Source organism: Bubalus kerabau, chromosome 9 (assembly GCF_029407905.1).
Source record: "Bubalus kerabau isolate K-KA32 ecotype Philippines breed swamp buffalo chromosome 9, PCC_UOA_SB_1v2, whole genome shotgun sequence".
Lineage (NCBI taxonomy): Eukaryota > Metazoa > Chordata > Mammalia > Artiodactyla > Bovidae > Bubalus > Bubalus kerabau.
The window spans coordinates 92039525-92057391 of record NC_073632.1 but is presented as its reverse complement, the minus strand read 5'-3'; the positions used below and the strand labels follow the sequence as shown (position 1 = coordinate 92057391).

Genomic DNA, 17867 nt, shown 5'->3' with positions numbered 1-17867 from the left:
TGAATCTCAACATTTAAAATGAAAGATCATGGCATCTGGTCTCATCACTTCATGATAAATAGAATGGGGAAAAAGTGGGAGCAGGGACAGATTTTCCTTTTTTGGGGCACCAAAATCACTGCAGACTGTGACTGTGGCCATGAAATTAAAAGACGCTTGTTCCGTGGAAAGAAAGCTATGACAAATCTGGACAGTGTATTAAAAAGCAGAGACATCACTTTGCTGACAAAGGTGCATTATAGTCAAAACTATGGTTTTTCCTGTAATCATGTATGAATGTGAGAGGCGGACCATAAGGAAGGCTGAGTGCTGAAGAATTGATGCTTTTGGATTGTGGAGCTGGAGAAGACTCTCGCGAGTCCCTTGGACAGCAAGGAGACCAAACTAGTCAATCTTTAAGGAAATCAACCCTGAAAATTCATTGGAAGGACTGATGCTGAAACTGAAGCTCTAATACTTTGGCCACCTGATGTGAAGAGCCAACTAACTGCAAAAACCCTGATGCTGGGACTGAAGACAAAAAAAGGGGATAGCAGAGGATGAGATGGTTGGATGGCATCTCAGACTTAATGGACATGAATTGAGCAAATTCTAGGAGATAGTGGATGACTGGCTTGCTGCATTCCATGGGGTTGCAAAGAGTCAGACATGACTTGGTGACAGAAAAACAACACTTTACTACAACAAATGACCACAGACACACACAAACACCATAAATTATACTGAGTTTCTTGGCCTTGAGTGCTTACCATCTTCTCTAATAAAAATATCTTCTTTTCAAACAAATAGAGAGGTGTGAAGGTTGCATATACTACCATCTGAGGGGACTGTATTGCTGAAGAACCTGTAAATCCAAACATATATTGTGTCATGGAAATTCTAGCCAAAATGGGTCTGGCAGGTCATGGTAGACCATTCAAATTTCTTAATGAACTTATCTTTGCTGATGAAAAATAGGTAAATGACTTTACACGCATTTAAAAAATGTTAACTCTCAAATGTACATCTATTGTATAGAATGTCTCATTAGTTTTACTTTCATAATAGTACCATATAATTCATTAAGAAATCATTTTACTTCAATGTAAAAAAGTTATTACATAAACTCACTCTAGCTATCAGCCTATGTAACTTAACTCTCATAGAATCTTTAATTTGAATTTAAAGAAGTGTGGGAGTTTCTATGTCATTTCAAGGAGAAAGAAAACAGAAATTAATCCTCTTATGAGAAAGGGAAACTAAGAAGGTAACAAATATGAAATGTATAATGCTTGTAGATTTGCTTCTGAGAATCAATATTTATTCCCTAATATTCCTGAAATTACTACATTTGATTCATGGTGTTTTTGTCCTTTAAAGATTCTGGTCAAAACAACAGAATTTATTTTCCTCTTGTTTTTATTTTTAATTGAAAAGTTTTGTTTTATTCCTTTAAAGTTCAAGCAGTTATATATAACTGTACTAGATAATGTTTATTGAAGAATAATATCTTTAAAGCCACATTATATAAATTACATGTGAGCCCTGGCTTACTCCAGAATGGATTAAATGTGAAATATGCCAAACTTATAAAAATATGTTTTCACATTTAAAAAGAAACTTTGTATATGTACGGGAGCAAAATTTGTCACCCCAAAATGTATCTCCTTGGCATGAGGATTTTTTTAGCCTGATGCTTTTTAAGAACAGAGAACCCCAGAATTCTTTCTTTTTACCACCCCTCATAACTATAAAAGAATTTGAATAAAAGGCCTGGTTCAGGCAGAGCACTGTCACTGGAGAGACTATAAAGCATGTGGGCCAGGTGTGTTTGGGGGGCACTCAGCATGGCCTGGAGACCGGAGTCCTCTCTGTATTCCACTGTCTCTGCCTGGCAGAGCAAACATTTGTTTTGTAAACATTTGTTTTCCCATCTCCAGTGAATTGTTTTCCTCCCATTTGAAGTCGCAACCCCTACCCCCTTTCTCCTTCTCTCACATGGTAGATAGGCCTCAATTACCTAGCCTGTCTTTGGGTCTTTTTTTTCTTATAAGGTCCCATACGTAGTAATACATAATGATTATTATTTTTTTCTTCTGTGAATATGCCTCATGTCAATTTGATTCTTAGACCAGCTAGAAGAACCTGGAGAGACTAGAGGGAAATTTTTTCCTTCTCCAATACATATTTTTCATGGAGCAGAGATCTGAACCCAGGCAATTTTATTCCTCAGTCCAAACTTTGAACTATATTCTGTTTCTTGAAGTTGACCTTACCTATGAGTTTGGTAGAAAAAAAGGCATTACTACCTTCATTTTTACAAAGAGTTCAAAAAAAAAGGTTTTACAATCTCACAAATATAAATAATTATCAGTAAATTGGGGGATGTTATGTCATCAACTATCAAAAAAGATTGCTTAAGGTATCAATATAAGAAAAAAAGTGTTTACTAGGAAATTAAAAATACAAAAAAAGACTAGTGTTTGTATTTTATTTACCAAACCACGAAATATCTTTCTGCAAAAATGCAAAGCCATAGCTATGAAGCTGTTCTCACAAAAAAACACAGCAATGTATTCAGAAAGAAGACAAAATGAAAAAAAAAAAGATAAAGCATAATACTGGGCATAAATGGACATATTTTCATGTAAAGAGGAGTGAACTGAGAATTATACATTCTGGAAGCACCAAGATAGATGACTCAATGTTAGGACTATAAAGTTTTTTAGAAAAGATTTCATATATACATATATAGAGAGAATCTATATAGAGGAGGACATATACTAATATGTATCAATATCTAATCAAATATTTATGTAAATATATATTTTATAATGTAAAATATGTTATATATACTATAATAATATATATTAGTATATATCTTCATTCATGTAAACACTTTTGTGACTGTTGTACCATAAGTACTTTGATAATCTTGGCTTCTGTCTCATGCAGGATCTTGCTTCATTGTGCACAACCATCTGAGAGCTTAACAATTATGGGCAACTCTGAAAAGCTTATTTAGATATATCTGAACAGGAAATACATTTCTGTGCTCCAATGTTCTCCAGCATTTTAGGAAATGTGTACAATAATTATTATTCTAGGAGACTGAGAGCTTACAATCTGACAGAGACTGTAGAGAATATTGTACATCTGATGAGGGTCTTGATCCATGTATTGACCATTTGAATTTTTCCTTTTCTCTTTCCTTCTCTCCATCTTTGCTCCTCTTCTTTCCAAGGTCTTTTGCATCAGCTTTATCTAACATGTTAAAAAAATACAATAAATCCTTTAACTACAAAATCTCAATCTACATTGCTTATTCAATTAGTGTTGAAAAAGAAAGCTAAAACAATAGTATTATTTAAGTGTAAAAAAAAATAGCCACAAATTTCCCCAAACACTACTCACCTCGAATTAGTAACATCAAAACAAAACAAAACAAAAAGCTTTAAAAATCGAAACATATTGAGAAAGACATGGCATTAATGACAACAAATAATTTTATGCTAAATGTAATCAGGTGCATATAATTTATCTGTATAAAATCATGGTGTCAGGCTAGTCTCATTTTAAAAAGAAAACAATGTATTTAAAGTTGAGTCCTAAATGTGGAGCCCTCTTAGATTTTCTTTATTTGGGGCCTGCATTTCAAGAAACTCAGCTTTCTGCCTCTAGAATATCTTCTGGTGGAGACTGGCCACCAACCAACATCCACACCAACATCTTATTGTCAACAAGATGTGCATAGTAAACCCAGTACCCAGAAACATCTACCACTTGAATTTCCATCCATATTTACACTTCTGTGAAACATGTTTTCCTTCACCTTAAAAAATTCCCTGAGATTTTTTATTTCCAATTCTAAAACAGAAATTTAAAATTTCTGCCATTCATTCTTTTGTCATTTGCTAAATTTGTAATCAGTATTGATCAGGTTGTTTTTTTAAAAAATTGTATACATAAAAAAACTATAATATTAACACCATGTGCTGTTTCTTAGCCTCTAAAACTATCTCGGCTCTTAGCTTTGTAGTAGATTTAACATCTATGTTAGATACAAAGGCAAAGATAGCTATAAGTGTAGGATGAAATATTTAATTTGGAAACAAGTATAAAATAGACAATCAGAATTTTATTTTGTGGTTTTGCCTTAAAACTAGTTACAGGTAATAATATATGACTTCATGTATGATTTTTAAAATAGGCTTCCCTGGTGGCTCTGACAGTAAAGAATCTGCCTGCAATACAATATACCTGGGTTTAATCCCTGAGTAAGGAAGAGCCCCTGGAGAAGGGAATGGCAACCCATTCCAGAATTATTGCCTAGGAAATCCCATGGACAGAGGAGCCTGGTGAGCTACAGTTCACGGGGTTGCAAAGAGTCAGAGACAACTGAGAGACTAATACTTTCACTTTCACTAAACGCCTGTTCAAAATCCATAACTTAAAATAATATATAATAAAATCTGTAAATAGGAAAAACACACTATTTCACATAGAAATTTGGAAAGTATGCAAAAATGTTTACCAAAATGTGTTTTTGGCAATACATGAATAAATTTATTGTTCCTCTGTTGTTTCATTTCACCCATCTGGCCAACCCCTCTGAATAAAATTAGCAGCTGGGTCCTATGTCCTACTGGAGATAATCTTCCCCTAGTTCTGTAAGCTTCTGCCCTATTTTAAGTAATCATGAGAACCTTCATCTCCACCTCTACTTCACTCTCAGCTCATAAATGGTCTGCTTATAAAGAGAGAGAATAGAAGTCTTTTTTCAGAAACCCTCAACTTCTCTCTACAAACCCATTCACCCACTGATATCTACATCTATCCTCTCTCTCATGCTCTGTGCCAAGCTGTTAGGATGGAGGAGACATTGCTGCCCAGGTTGGACCAATCCCTTCACTTTGGCTCTCTGGAAACCTGTTCTATGGCTGTCATCTCAACTACCTCTTCCAAATTGCCACTTAAAAATACTCGACCCTTCTGCATTAGATAAAAGTTTAAATATTTTTCATGAATCCCCCTTTTTCCTTGACAGCTTCCACTTTTCCGCTCTCCTATTCTTCACAGACAAACTTATAACAGGGTTGTTTATACATTATTTTACTTCCCACTTATTTCTTAATCTCTCCAGTGTGTCTTCCACTTCCATCATTTACCAGTGCCCAGTGACCTCTGTATCGTAAAATCTAACAGAGAAATTTGAACTCCCATCATACTTCAACTCTCAACACTATTTGGAACAGACAATTTCTCCGATTCTTGAAACATTCTTTTCCTTTGATTTTCAACAGTGACCTGCTCTGCTGATCTTCCTATTTTCCTGGTCATTTTTTAATCTTGTTTGCCAGCTCATTATTTTGTACCAGCTCTCAGATATTTAGCTTCTTTCAGGCTTAGTCTTAAGGTTCCTAATCTTCTCACTCTACACCATCTCATTGGGAATATCATTTATCATTTAATTTAGCATGCATTTGTCAATGAGTCCCAAGGGTATATCAACAGCCTGGAACTCCTGACATGAAAAGTACACTTGATTTCTTAAAGGCACCTCAAACTCAATATGTTCTAAATCATTTTGTGATCTCTCCTCATAAAGCCATTCCTCTTTTTGGCATTACCCAGCTGCACTAAACATACTACCATCTATCCAGTTCTGCAAGTAAGAATTCTACAAATTATCCTTGCCACATCCTGCTATTTTTTACTTTATAAGTATCTCTCAATAATTTACTGTATCTGCTTCTCCACCATGAAAATCCTATTAACCTACTCCAAGCTACTATCATCTCTAACATAAGCTGATACAACAGTCATCAAATTGTTTTTCCTGTGAGTTCCCATGCCACTGACCTTCCACCTCCACCTGCATTCCAAGTTTTTTTTTTTTTTTTTCAGAGAACCAGAATATCCTTTTCAAAATGTGAAATAGATCATGATTCAATTCTAAACTCTTCATTAGCTGTCAACGGCTCTTTGGTAAAGATCAAATACTTAGCATGGCCTAGAAGTTTTGACATGATCACTCTCCTACCTACTTCAGGTTCTTCTTAAGCCACTTTATTCCTCACATCCTCTCTTCCAGTTGAGAATATCTACCAGGTCTTCCAAGTCACTCTCATTTCTGCTGCTGCCTCATAATATTTATATATGCTCTCTCTTCTACCTAGGATTCTCTTCCCTCCACAGTCTGTTATCTTCCCCCAAATATCCTAATTTTTGCAAACACAGCTCAAAATTCCTTAAGGAATTCTTCCCTGGTGCTCCAGACTAGGTCTCCCATATGAACGACTTATAGTTTCCTGTATTTCCCTTCAAGACTCATGTCTTAGTATGTATTTATGATTTTTAGAATTAATGTTAGTCCTTCTCACATTACCTAAGCTCTAAGAGGTGAGATCCACATCTGATTTTGTTCAAGTTACTACTAATTCCTGGAACACTTACAGGTATCCTCAGCACTTGCTGAGGTTCATTGATCTTTGTGACTCCATGGACTGTAGCCTGCCAGTCTCCTCTGTCCATGAAATTCTCCAGGCAAGAATACTAGAGTGGGTTGCCACTGCCTTCTCCAGGGGATCTTTCTGACCCAGGGTTTGAACCCAAGTCTCCAGTATTGCATGCAGACCTTTACCGACTGAGCCACCAGGGAGGCTCAGGTACATTGAATGAATGGTTAACTGGATGGATGGATGCTGCTGTTGTTAAGTCTCTAAGTCATGTCAAACTCTTAGCAACCCCATGAACTGCAGCCCGCCAGGCTCCTCTGTCCATGGGATTTCCTAGGCAAGAATACTGGAATGGGTTGCCATTTCCTTCTTCAGGTGATCTTCCCAACCCAGGGATCGAACCTGTGACTTTTGCATTACAGGTGGATTCTTTACCACTGAGCTGCCTGGGAAACCCTGATAGATGCAGGGTAGACAGATGTTAATTTGTGATACATGAGAAAGAGATTCCACATTCAAATTAATTTAGGATACACTGGGTAAAACAAATTTAACCTGGCTATTTTTTCATTTTTGCTTTATGGTATAAACTAATGCACATTAGATTATTTTAAGAGGGATCCATGATGAGGCAGATATCACACATACTTAATTTTTTTGGTTGTCTTTGAGGAACATTTACGGTAGTTATTTCAGGGCAGTATATGATTGGAAATGATGATGTGCAAGATCTAAATAAGAACAAAACATCAATATCTTACAAAGCATAAATATCTGAAAGACCGTTATAGATGTTATCACAGCTATACAAAAAATTGTTGCAAGAGGGCATCAGAGGGCAGACACACTGAAACCATGATCACAGAAAACTAGTCAATCTAATCACACTAGGACCACAGCCTTGTCTAACTCAATGAAACTAAGCCATGCCCGTGGGGCAACCCAAGATGGGCGGGTCATGGTGGAGAGATCTGACAGAATCTGGTCCACTGGAGAAGGGAATGGCAAACCACTTCAGTATTCTTGCCTTGAGAACCCCATGAACAGTATGAAAAGGCAAAATGATAGGATACTGAAAGAGGAACTCCCCAGGTCAGTAAGTGCCCAATATGCTACTGGAGATCAGTGGAGAAATAACTCCAGAAAGAATGAAGGGATGGAGCCAAAGCAAAAACAATACCCAGCTGTGGATGTGACTGGTGATAGAAGCAAGGTCCGATGCTGTAAAGAACAATATTGCATAGGAACCTGGAATGTCAGGTCCATGAATCAAGGCAAATTGGAGTGGTCAAACAGGAGATGGCAAGACTGAATGTCAACATTCTAGGAATCAGCGAACTAAAATGGACTGGAATGGGTGAATTTAACTCAGATGACCATTATATCTACTACTGCGGGCAGGAATCCCTCAGAAGATATGGAGTAGCCATCATGGTCAACAAAAGAGTCCGAAATGCAGTACTTGGATGCAATCTCAAAAACGACAGAATGATCTCTGTTCGTTTCCAAGGCAAACCATTCAATATCACAGTACTTCAAGTCTATGCTCCAACCAGTAATGCTGAAGAAGCTGAAGTTGAACACTTATAGGAAGACCCCAAAAAGATGTCCTTTTCATTATAGGGGATTGGAATGCAAAAGTAGGAAGTCAAGAAACACCTGTAGTAACAGGCAAATTTGGCCTTGGAATACAGAATGAAGCATGGCAAAGGCTAATAGAGTTTTGCCAAGAAAATGCACTGGTCATAACAAACACCCTCTTCCAAAAACACAAGACTCTATACATGGACATCACCAGATGGTCAACACTGAAATCAGATTGATTATATTCTTTGCAACCAAAGATGGAGAAGCTCTATACTGTCAGCAAAAACAAGACCAGGAGCTGACTGTGGCTCAGACCATGAACTTCTTATTGCCAAATTCAGACTTAAATTGAAGAAGTAGGGAAAACCACTAGACCATTCAGGTATGACCTAAATCAAATCCCTTATGATTATACAGTGGAAGTGAGAAATAGATTTAAGGGCCTAGATCTGATAGAGTGCCTGATGAACTATGGAATGAGGTTCATGACATTGTATAGGAGACAGGGATCAAGACCATCCCCATGGAAAAGAAATGCAAAAAAGCAAAATGGCTGTCTGGGGAGGCCTTACAAATAGCTGTGAAAAGAAGAGAAGCAAAAAGCAAAGGAGAAAAGGAAAGATATAAGCATCTGAATGCAGAGTTCCAAAGAATAGCAAGAAGAGATAAGAAAGCCTTCTTCAGCAATCAATGCAAAGAAATAGAGGAAAACAACAGAATGGGAAAGACTAGAGATCTCTTCAAGAAAATCAGAGATACCAAAGGAACAGTTCATGCAAAGATGGGCTCAATAAAGGACAGAAATGGTATAGACCTAACAAAAGCAGAAGATATTAAGAAGAGATAGCAAGAATACACAGAACTGTACAAAAAAGAGCTTCATGACCCAGATAATCATGATGGTGTGATCACTGACCTAGAGCCAGACATCCTGGAATGCGAAGTCAAGTGGGCCTTAGAAAGCATCACTACAAACAAAGCTAGTGGAGGTGATAGAATTCCAGTTGAGCTATTCCAAATCCTGAAAGATGATGCTGTGAAAGTGCTGCACTCAATATGCCAGCAAATTTGGAAAACTCAGCAGAGGCCACAGGACTGGAAAAGGTCAGTTTTCATTCCAATCCCAAAGAAAGGCAATGCCAAAGAATGCTCAAACTACCGCACAATTGCACTCATCTCACAAGCTAGTAAAGTAATGCTCAAAATTCTCCAAGCCAGGCTTCAGCAATATGTGAACCGTGAACTTCCTGATGTTCAAGCCAGTTTTAGAAAAGGCAGAGGAACCAGAGATCAAATTGCCAACATCCGCTGGATCATGGAAAAAGCAAGAGAGTTCCAGAAAAACATCTATTTCTGCTTAATTGACTATGCCAAAGCCTTTGACTGTGTGGATCACAATAAACTGTGGAAAATTCTGAAAGAGATGGGAATACCAGACCACCTGACCTGCCTCTTGAGAAATTTGTATGCAGGTCAGGAAGCAACAGATAGAACTGGACATGGAACAACAGACTGGTTCCAAATAGGAAAAGGAGTACATCAAGGCTGTATACTGTCACCCGGCTTATTTAACATATATGTAGAGTACATCATGAGAAATGCTGGACTGGAAGAAACACAAACTGGAATCAAGATTGTCGGGAGAAATATCAATAACCTCAGATATGCAGATGACACCACCCTTATGGCAGAAAGTGAACAGGAACTAAAAGCCTCTTGATGAAAGTGAAAGTGGAGAGTGAAAAAGTTGGCTTAAAGCTCAACATTCAGAAAACGAAGATCATGGCATCCGGTCCCATCACTTCATGGGAAATAGATGGGCAAACAGTGGAAACAGTGTCAGACTTTATTCTTCTGGGCTCCAAAATCACTGCAGATGGTGATTGAAGCCATGAAATTAAAAGACGCTTACTCCCTGGAAGGAAAGTTATGACCAACCTAGATAGCATATTCAAAAGCAGAGACATTACTTTGCCAACAAAGGTCCATCTAGTCAGGGCTATGGTTTTTCCTGTGGTCATGTATGGATGTGAGAGTTGGACTGTGAAGAAGGCTGAGCACCAAAGAATTGATGCTTTTGAACTGTGGTGTTGGAGAAGACTCTTGAGAGTCCCTTGGACTGCAAGGAGATCCAACCAGTCCATTCTGAAGGAGGTCAGCCCTGGGATTTCTTTGGAAGGAATGATGCTAAAGCTGAAACTCCAGTACTTTGGCCACCTCATATGAAGAGTTGACTCATTGGAAAGGACTTTGATGCTGGGAGGGATTGGGGGCAGGAGGAGAAGGGCGTCCCCTTCTCCTCAGAGGATGAGATGGCTGGATGGCTTCACTGACTCGATGGACGTGAGTCTTGGTGAACTCCGGGAGCTGGTGATGGACAGGGATGCCTGCTGTGCTGGGATTCATGGGGTCGCAAAGAGTCAGACACGACTGAGCGATGAACTGAACTCAACTGAGTATATTCAACTCTACTTGCAAGCATTATTGTTCATATGTATGGCTATATGAAATATTTTAGAAAGTATAAAATGACCAGTTATTAAATATATTTCTCACTTTAAGAGAAACACTTCTACACTTTGTAAAATAACCTGAAAAATATAATTTCTGGATTTTAACTTTCACTTTATAATAAACAACCTGCACAGTCTAATCTGTGTCCATTTCACATTTTCTGAAATAGGACCACTTTTCAGGTTTGGTATTTTGGCCCATTCCACTCTACATATGACATATAATAAAGATGTATTTAATGAAGGGAAACTGAAAACTTAATGTCTTTTTTTCTATATTAATACTATATTAATTTAATATCATTAAAATATATAATTACCTTTGATTACAAGGAGAGCAAAATATAGTGAAATAATTAACATAAACACCACTGCAAGCAGTAATATCCAGGAAATAGAGAAACTTGAATGACTGTTTTCACAACACTTAATAAATGACCATGCTTATAAATAGTTGTTAAATTCAGCAATGATTATAAAGTATTTATATACAATATCCATACTGAATAACAATGTGATATAAATTGTCTTACCCTTTAAAGCCCTTTCACTTTTCTCAGGCAGTTTTAGTGTCGTTATTGAATTTTCAAGTTTGAATTCCTTGCCATCTTTCACTTCTTTCCCATCCTTCACTTCTTTTCCTTGTTCTTTTAATTTGGCATCTATGTCAGTTATTTTGCTTTCAGAGCTGGACTCAGCTGACAGCTTAAACTCGGGCAATATTTCTCTCAAGAGCTCCCAAACTTTGTCCGTATATCCTGGGCTTAGGTGAAAAACAAAATTAATTTCCAAATTAAACTTTTTACTCCACATCAAGAAATAACTGACAGAAAAAACATGAACTTGCTATTTCACAAGACCAATCAATAGTTATTTCACGTTTTAATTAAAAACACTGTTATGTATTCATTCATTCAACAAGCATTGATTAAGTGCCTACTCTGTGCTGGGCTTTGCTAACGCAAAGAGACCAAACACAGAGCTCCAATTAAGATGGTGATATAGGAGGATTCTAAACTCACTCCTTCCTAGGGACACAGAAAATTTACAGCTACATACAGAAGAGTTTTCTTGCGGAGGGGGTGGTGGTGGAAACTAGCTGAGAAATTCCTACATATCTGGCAAATGAGAATGGATAGGAGAGGCTGAGACACAGTCTTGCCATAAAACCCAGCAAGTGCAGTGACCCACAATTTGGAGAGAACTCATATTCTGAAGATTTTCCCTGAGAAGGCAAGGGTTTGCACCCTGCATCATCTGGCATCCCAACTTTTAAGACCTGTGGATCAGAGAGAAGTTCCCCAAACACAAAGTTTTGAAATCCAGCAGGGTTTGCATCCATGAGGCCCACAAGGTTATACGAAACTCAGAAAGTGAAAATTTTAGTCACTCAGTCATGTCTGACTCTTTGTGACCCCATCAACTCTAGACTGCCAGGCCCCTCTGTCCCTGGGATTCTCCAGTCAAGAATACTGGAGTGGGTTTCCATTCCCTTCTCCAAGGGATCTTCCTGACCCAGGGATTGAAACCAGGTCTCCTGCATTTCAGGCAGGTTCTTTACCGTCTGAAACAGTTCTTAAAGGGCTTTCATGGACTCACCAATCCCAAGGCCAGTGTATAGAAGAGCACCCCGTAGGAGACTTTAATACCCTACTTTATTCAATAAATGGATCTTCCAGACAGAAAAGCGATAAGAAAACATTGATCTTGTGAAACTTGCCCAGTCGTGTCTGACTCTGCAACCCCATGAACTGTAGCCTGCCAGTCTCCTATGTCCATGGAATTCTCCAGGCAAGAATACTCTTGTGGGTAGCCTATCCCTTCTCCAGTGGATCTTCCCAACCCAGGCATCAAACTGGGTTCTCCTGCATGCAGGCGGATTCTCTACCAGCTGAGCTACCAGGGAAGCTCATTGGTCTTGAGAAACACATTAAATAAAATGGACTTAGACACATACAGAACATTCCATCCGAAAGCAGCAGAATACACATTTTTCTACATGGAGTATTCTCCAGAATAGATCATGTTAAGTCACAAAAAATATTTTAATGAATTCAAGAATATTGAAATCATAGCACCCACCTTTTCCAACCACACCTTTTCTAGTATGAAACTAGAAATTAATTACAAGAAGAAAACTTGGAAATTCACAGCTATGTGGAGATTAAACAACATGCTACTGACCAACCAATGGGTCAAAGAAGAAATCAACAAAATGCTTTGAGAGAAATAAAATGGAAGTACAACATAACCAAAATACAACAGATACAACAACAGCAAAACAAAAATAATAAGATAAAAGTAATTCTAAGAGGTACATCAAGAAATCAGATCTTAAAAAAACTAACTAACTTCACACCTTAAAGAACTAGAAAAGAAGAACAAATGAAGCCTAACGTTAGTAGAAGGAAGGTAATAACAAATGTGGTGGTGGTAAGTCACTTCAGTCATGTCTGACTCCTTGAGACCCTATATGGACTGTAGCCCACCAAGCTCCTCTATCCATGGCATTTTCCAGGCAAAAGTGTTGGAGTGGATTGCCATGCCCTCTTCCAGGGGATCTTCCCGAATAACAAATATCAGAGTGGAAATAAATGATTGAGAGACTAAAAAGACAATAGAAAAAATCAAAGAAACTAAGAGCTGGTTGTTTGAAAGGACAGACAAAACTGAAAAGCCCTTAACTAGACTCACCAACAAAAAACAAATAAGTAAAATCAGAAATGAAACAGACATATTGTACTTAATACACAAAATACAAAGAACCATTAAAGACTATGAGAAACAAATATACAACAAACTGGACAACCTAAAAGAAATGGATACATTCCTAGAAACATACCACTTACGAATACAAAGAAACAGAAAATCTGAACAGACCAGGTTTTAATTTTAACTAATTCAAATTAAAATATGAATTAATCAATAAGAAGATAATCCCATTAATAAATGGGCAGAGGATCTGAACAAACATATTTCCAAGGAAGATAAACCGATGGTCAACAGGTACAACAAAATGGGCTAAACGTCACTAATCGTCAGGTAAAATGTAAGTCAAACCCACAATGAGTTACAACCTCACATGCATACTAATTGTCATCAAAAAGACAAGAAATGACAAGCGTTGGCAAGGATATGAAGCAAGAGGAACCCTTGTACACTGTTGATAGGAACAGAAGTTGATATAGCCAGTATGGAAAACAGTATGGAATTTCCTCAAAAAATTAAAAATAGAACTATCACATAGTCCCACAATTCCACTTCTGGGTATTTATCCATAGGAAATGAAAGCAGTAACTCAAAAAGACAGAAGTTTGTCAAAAAGAACAATCTTATGTTCTCTGCAACGTTATTTACAACAGCCAAGATGTATGTGTCTATGGATGGATGGATGAATAAAGTGTAGTATTCATATACACAATGTAACATTGTTTAACAAGGAAAGAAATCTTGCCATTTGAAACAATGTGGATGGACTTGGAGGACATTAGTAGTGGTGGTTTAGTTGCTCAGTCGTGTCTGACTCTTGCAACCCCATGGACTGTAGCCAGCCATGCTCCTCTGTCCATGGGATTTCCCAGACAAGAATAATGGAGTTGTCATTTCCTTTTCTAGGGGATCTTCCTGAACCAGGAATAGAACCTGGGCCTCCTGCATTGCAGATGGATTCTTTACTGACTGAGCTATGAAGGAAGCCTCTTGAGGACATTATACTAAGTGATATACATCAAAGAAAGACAAATACTGTATGATTTGTTTCACTTACATATGGATCTGAAAACAAACACACTCATGATATAGAGAATAGATTTGTGGTTGCCAGAGGCAAAGGGTGGGATTTGGGCAAAATAGTGAAGGTATTCCAAAAATACAAGTTTCCAGTTATACAATAAATGCATCAGAGCATTGTAATGCACAGCAGGGTAACTGTGGTTAATAATACAGTAGTGTATAAGTAGATCTTAAAAGTTTTCACCACAAGAAAAAAAAATTATAACATGTGTGGTGATACCTGTTAACTAGATCTGTGCTGACCATTTCTTAATATATAAAAAACATTGAATTACTATGTTGTATGCATTCATGCTAAGTTGCTTCAGCTGTGTCTGACTCTGACCACATGGACCACAACCCACCAGACTCCTCTGTCCATGAGGATTCTCCAGGCAAGAATTATTGCAGATGGTGACTGCAGCCATGAAATTAAAAGATGCTTTGCATCTTTGATTGCAAAAAAAGCTATGACAAACTTAGATAGCATATTAAAAAGCAGAGACAGATTTTCTTTCTTGGGCACCAAAATCACTGCAGACTGTGACTACAGCCATGAAATTAACAGACACTTGTTCCTTGGAAGAAAAGCTATGACAAACCTAGACAGCATATTCAAAAGCAGAGACATTACTTTGTCAACAAATGTCTGTCTAGTCAAATCTATGGTTTTTCCAGTAGTCCTGTATAGATGTGAAAGTTGCACCATTAAGAAAGCTGAGCACTGAAGAATTGATGCTTTGGAACTGTGGTGTTGGAGAAGATTGCAAGGAGATCAAACCAATCAATCCTAAAGGAAAATAACCCTGAATATTCAATGAAAGGACTGATGCTGAAACTCCAATACTTTGGCCACCTGATGGGAAGAACTGACTCATTAGAAAAGACCCTAATACTGGGAAAGATTGAAGGCAGGAGGAGAAGGGGATGACAGAGGACGAGATGGTTGAATGGCATCACCGACTCGATGGACATGAGTTTGAACAAGCTCCTGGAGTCGATGATGGACAGGGAAGCTTGGCATGCTGCAGTCCATGGGGTTGCAAAGAATCGGACACGACTGAGCGACTGAACTGACCTGAACTCCATAGTTCTCCTCAGTATGCTCTTGCTATCCTATATCCTTTCCTTAGTGAATGAATAAGCACAATCACATTTTGGGTTCACCTGTATGTGTATGTAACCCTCAACTCATAAGCTCCAGCTCAAACCTCTCTTCAGATAACCAGGCTCATGAGTACAACCATCTAATAGACATCTATTCAAAAACAAATCAATTGATCAACCAACAAAAACATCCTGTTACCATCTTCTACTTTTCAGTCAACTTAGAAAAGTGAGAATGATCAAGCCTCTTAGCATGAAACTCTCGTCAAATAAAAAAATATATCCCATTGATCCTTCTTCCTCCTACTGCAGTAGACAACCCTTTCAACATTCTTTTTTTTTAATGTTTTGTTTTATCTTTTCTTTTTTAAACATTTATTTATTTGGCTGCACCGGGTCTTCGTTGCCGCACTTGGAATCTTCCATCTTCATTACGGCATGCAGGATCTTCAGTCGTGGCATATGAACCCTTAGTTGCAGCAGGTGGGATTTAGTTCCCTGACCAGGGATCAATCCGGGGCCCCCTGCGTTGGGAACGTGGCGTTTTAGCCTCAGGACCACCAAGGAAGTCCCCCTTTCTCCATTTTTATCAGTTTTTTCCATAGAAGCCCTTCTGCAATACTGCACAGACCAGTTTCCCTGCTCCAGTCACATATCTGTCCTCCTGCTCTGAGCAAGACTCCAAACTCACAAGTCGGATGGAGATCATCTTCCTGTATAAAAATCTCTCCGCAACATTCTGTCGTGAATTTCTTAACTTCATCTGTTTTGCTCCTGTACACCTCTCCACCCGCTTCTCATCTCTTCTCTTCACACCCTGATTCAGTCATAATCCACTCCTGCAGATTCATGTGCTTTTCTGGGAGTACACCATGCTGTCTTGCACTTCCATGCTATTCTTTCTTCTCTGAGTTGGCTTCCCTGCCCCAATAAGCCTCACTAGTTTCCACTAATTCTTTGAGATCAGTTTAAGCATTACTTTCTGAGGAAATTAAGCTATATGTTCCTGCACTGGATTACCAAAGAATCTTTTACACACTTCTAGTTTAGCCTTTTAAAGTATTTTTAAAATTATTCTATCAACAAACATTTATTCAGACCATACTGTGTACCGGTCATGCAGTGTCATTTTTTCTAAGCTAAGCACAGGAAGTCTCAACATTGAGAAAGACAAAAAAGAGTTCCTATTCTCATACACTGTACCATCTCAGTGGAAGATGGAAGGCAGTGATAACTTCTCAGTGGAAGGTAGTGATAACTTTCATAATGAAAATAAAATAATAGACAATGGGCTATGGAATCATTTAGGAAAGAAATTATTTAAACCTAGATGGCTGAAAAGGTTTTTCTGAGGAGTTGATATTTAAGCCTGGTGAGATCTAAATGTTATGACATATCCAGCCAAGTAAATATCTGATGGAAGATCATTTAAGGCATAAAGAGAGAACAGTTCAGGTTAAGACCCTAGGGGACAATGGTTTTAGAACATGTGAGAAGAGGAATGAAGATGTGGGAGGCCAGGTAGGGTTTTTTGTTTTGTTTTATGCATGTAATCCCCCAAAGGCTCTGCAACCTAAGTAGTACAATCATAATTGAGGTATAAGAGAAGGTTGCAAATTTTATGTAGTCACAAATGATAGACTAGGAAATACTAAAATCAGGATTAAAACGGATCTTTCTGAATCCAAAACCATGTGTTTTTTCCACCTACAATGTAACAAATGTTATACTGTGAAAAAGAAATATTCAAACCTCACAGGATGAGACTATACAACTTCTTGGACAGTTAGAATTAAGTATGGGATGGTGGAGTGTTCCATTCTCAAATGAATTACATCAAGATCAGACAAATTTGTGGAGAAAAAAATCATCTCTTCATTTGAAATTGCTAGACTTCTAATATCCACTCTGTGTTTCTAGTATAATACACAGAGTTACAACTTTTTGTTTTTTGTTTTCAAATGATAAGACAGTGTTAACTGTAGGAAAACATGAGGCAAGGTCAACAATTGCAAACCTAGCAACATCTCCCTTTGCTACTTCTATGCGAGAGGGAAGGGAAAGGGCTGTCTGTTGAAGACTTCACAAAACACTTTTCACCCTATTGATTTTCATATGGAAAAAATCATTAGTGAACACAATTTGAAACTTCAATATTCTGGTTCTCCTGGACCTCTGTTAAACCATGACCATGACCAATGAAGTCCCTCAGGGGCTGTCTTGGCACATGGAATCCTTCGTAGTAACAGAAACATCCAACTTCTGAACAGATCGTGGCTTTGATCTTATCATTCTCCTGCTTTCCATGCCCTTTTCCTCTGCTGCTGCTGCGAAGTCGCTTCAGTCGTGTCCGACTCTGTGCGACCCCAGAGACGGCAGCCCACCAGGCTCCCCCGTCCCTGGGATTCTCCAGGCAAGAACACTGGAGTGGGTTGCCATTTCCTTCTCCAGT

General features: G+C 38.1%; 1 protein-coding gene across 1 annotated transcript in view; it reads right to left on the bottom strand.

The window, feature by feature from the left end:
• ADGB (androglobin) overlaps nucleotides 1-17867 on the bottom strand; it is a 185652-nt gene that overhangs the window by 112641 nt on the left and 55144 nt on the right. The window contains exons 8-10 of the mRNA XM_055534699.1: nucleotides 11071-11300; nucleotides 3103-3243; nucleotides 750-844 (exon numbers count right to left, since the gene is read on the bottom strand). Of these exons, the coding sequence (XP_055390674.1) occupies nucleotides 750-844; nucleotides 3103-3243; nucleotides 11071-11300 (466 nt within the window). The remainder of the gene's footprint in view (nucleotides 1-749; nucleotides 845-3102; nucleotides 3244-11070; nucleotides 11301-17867) is intronic.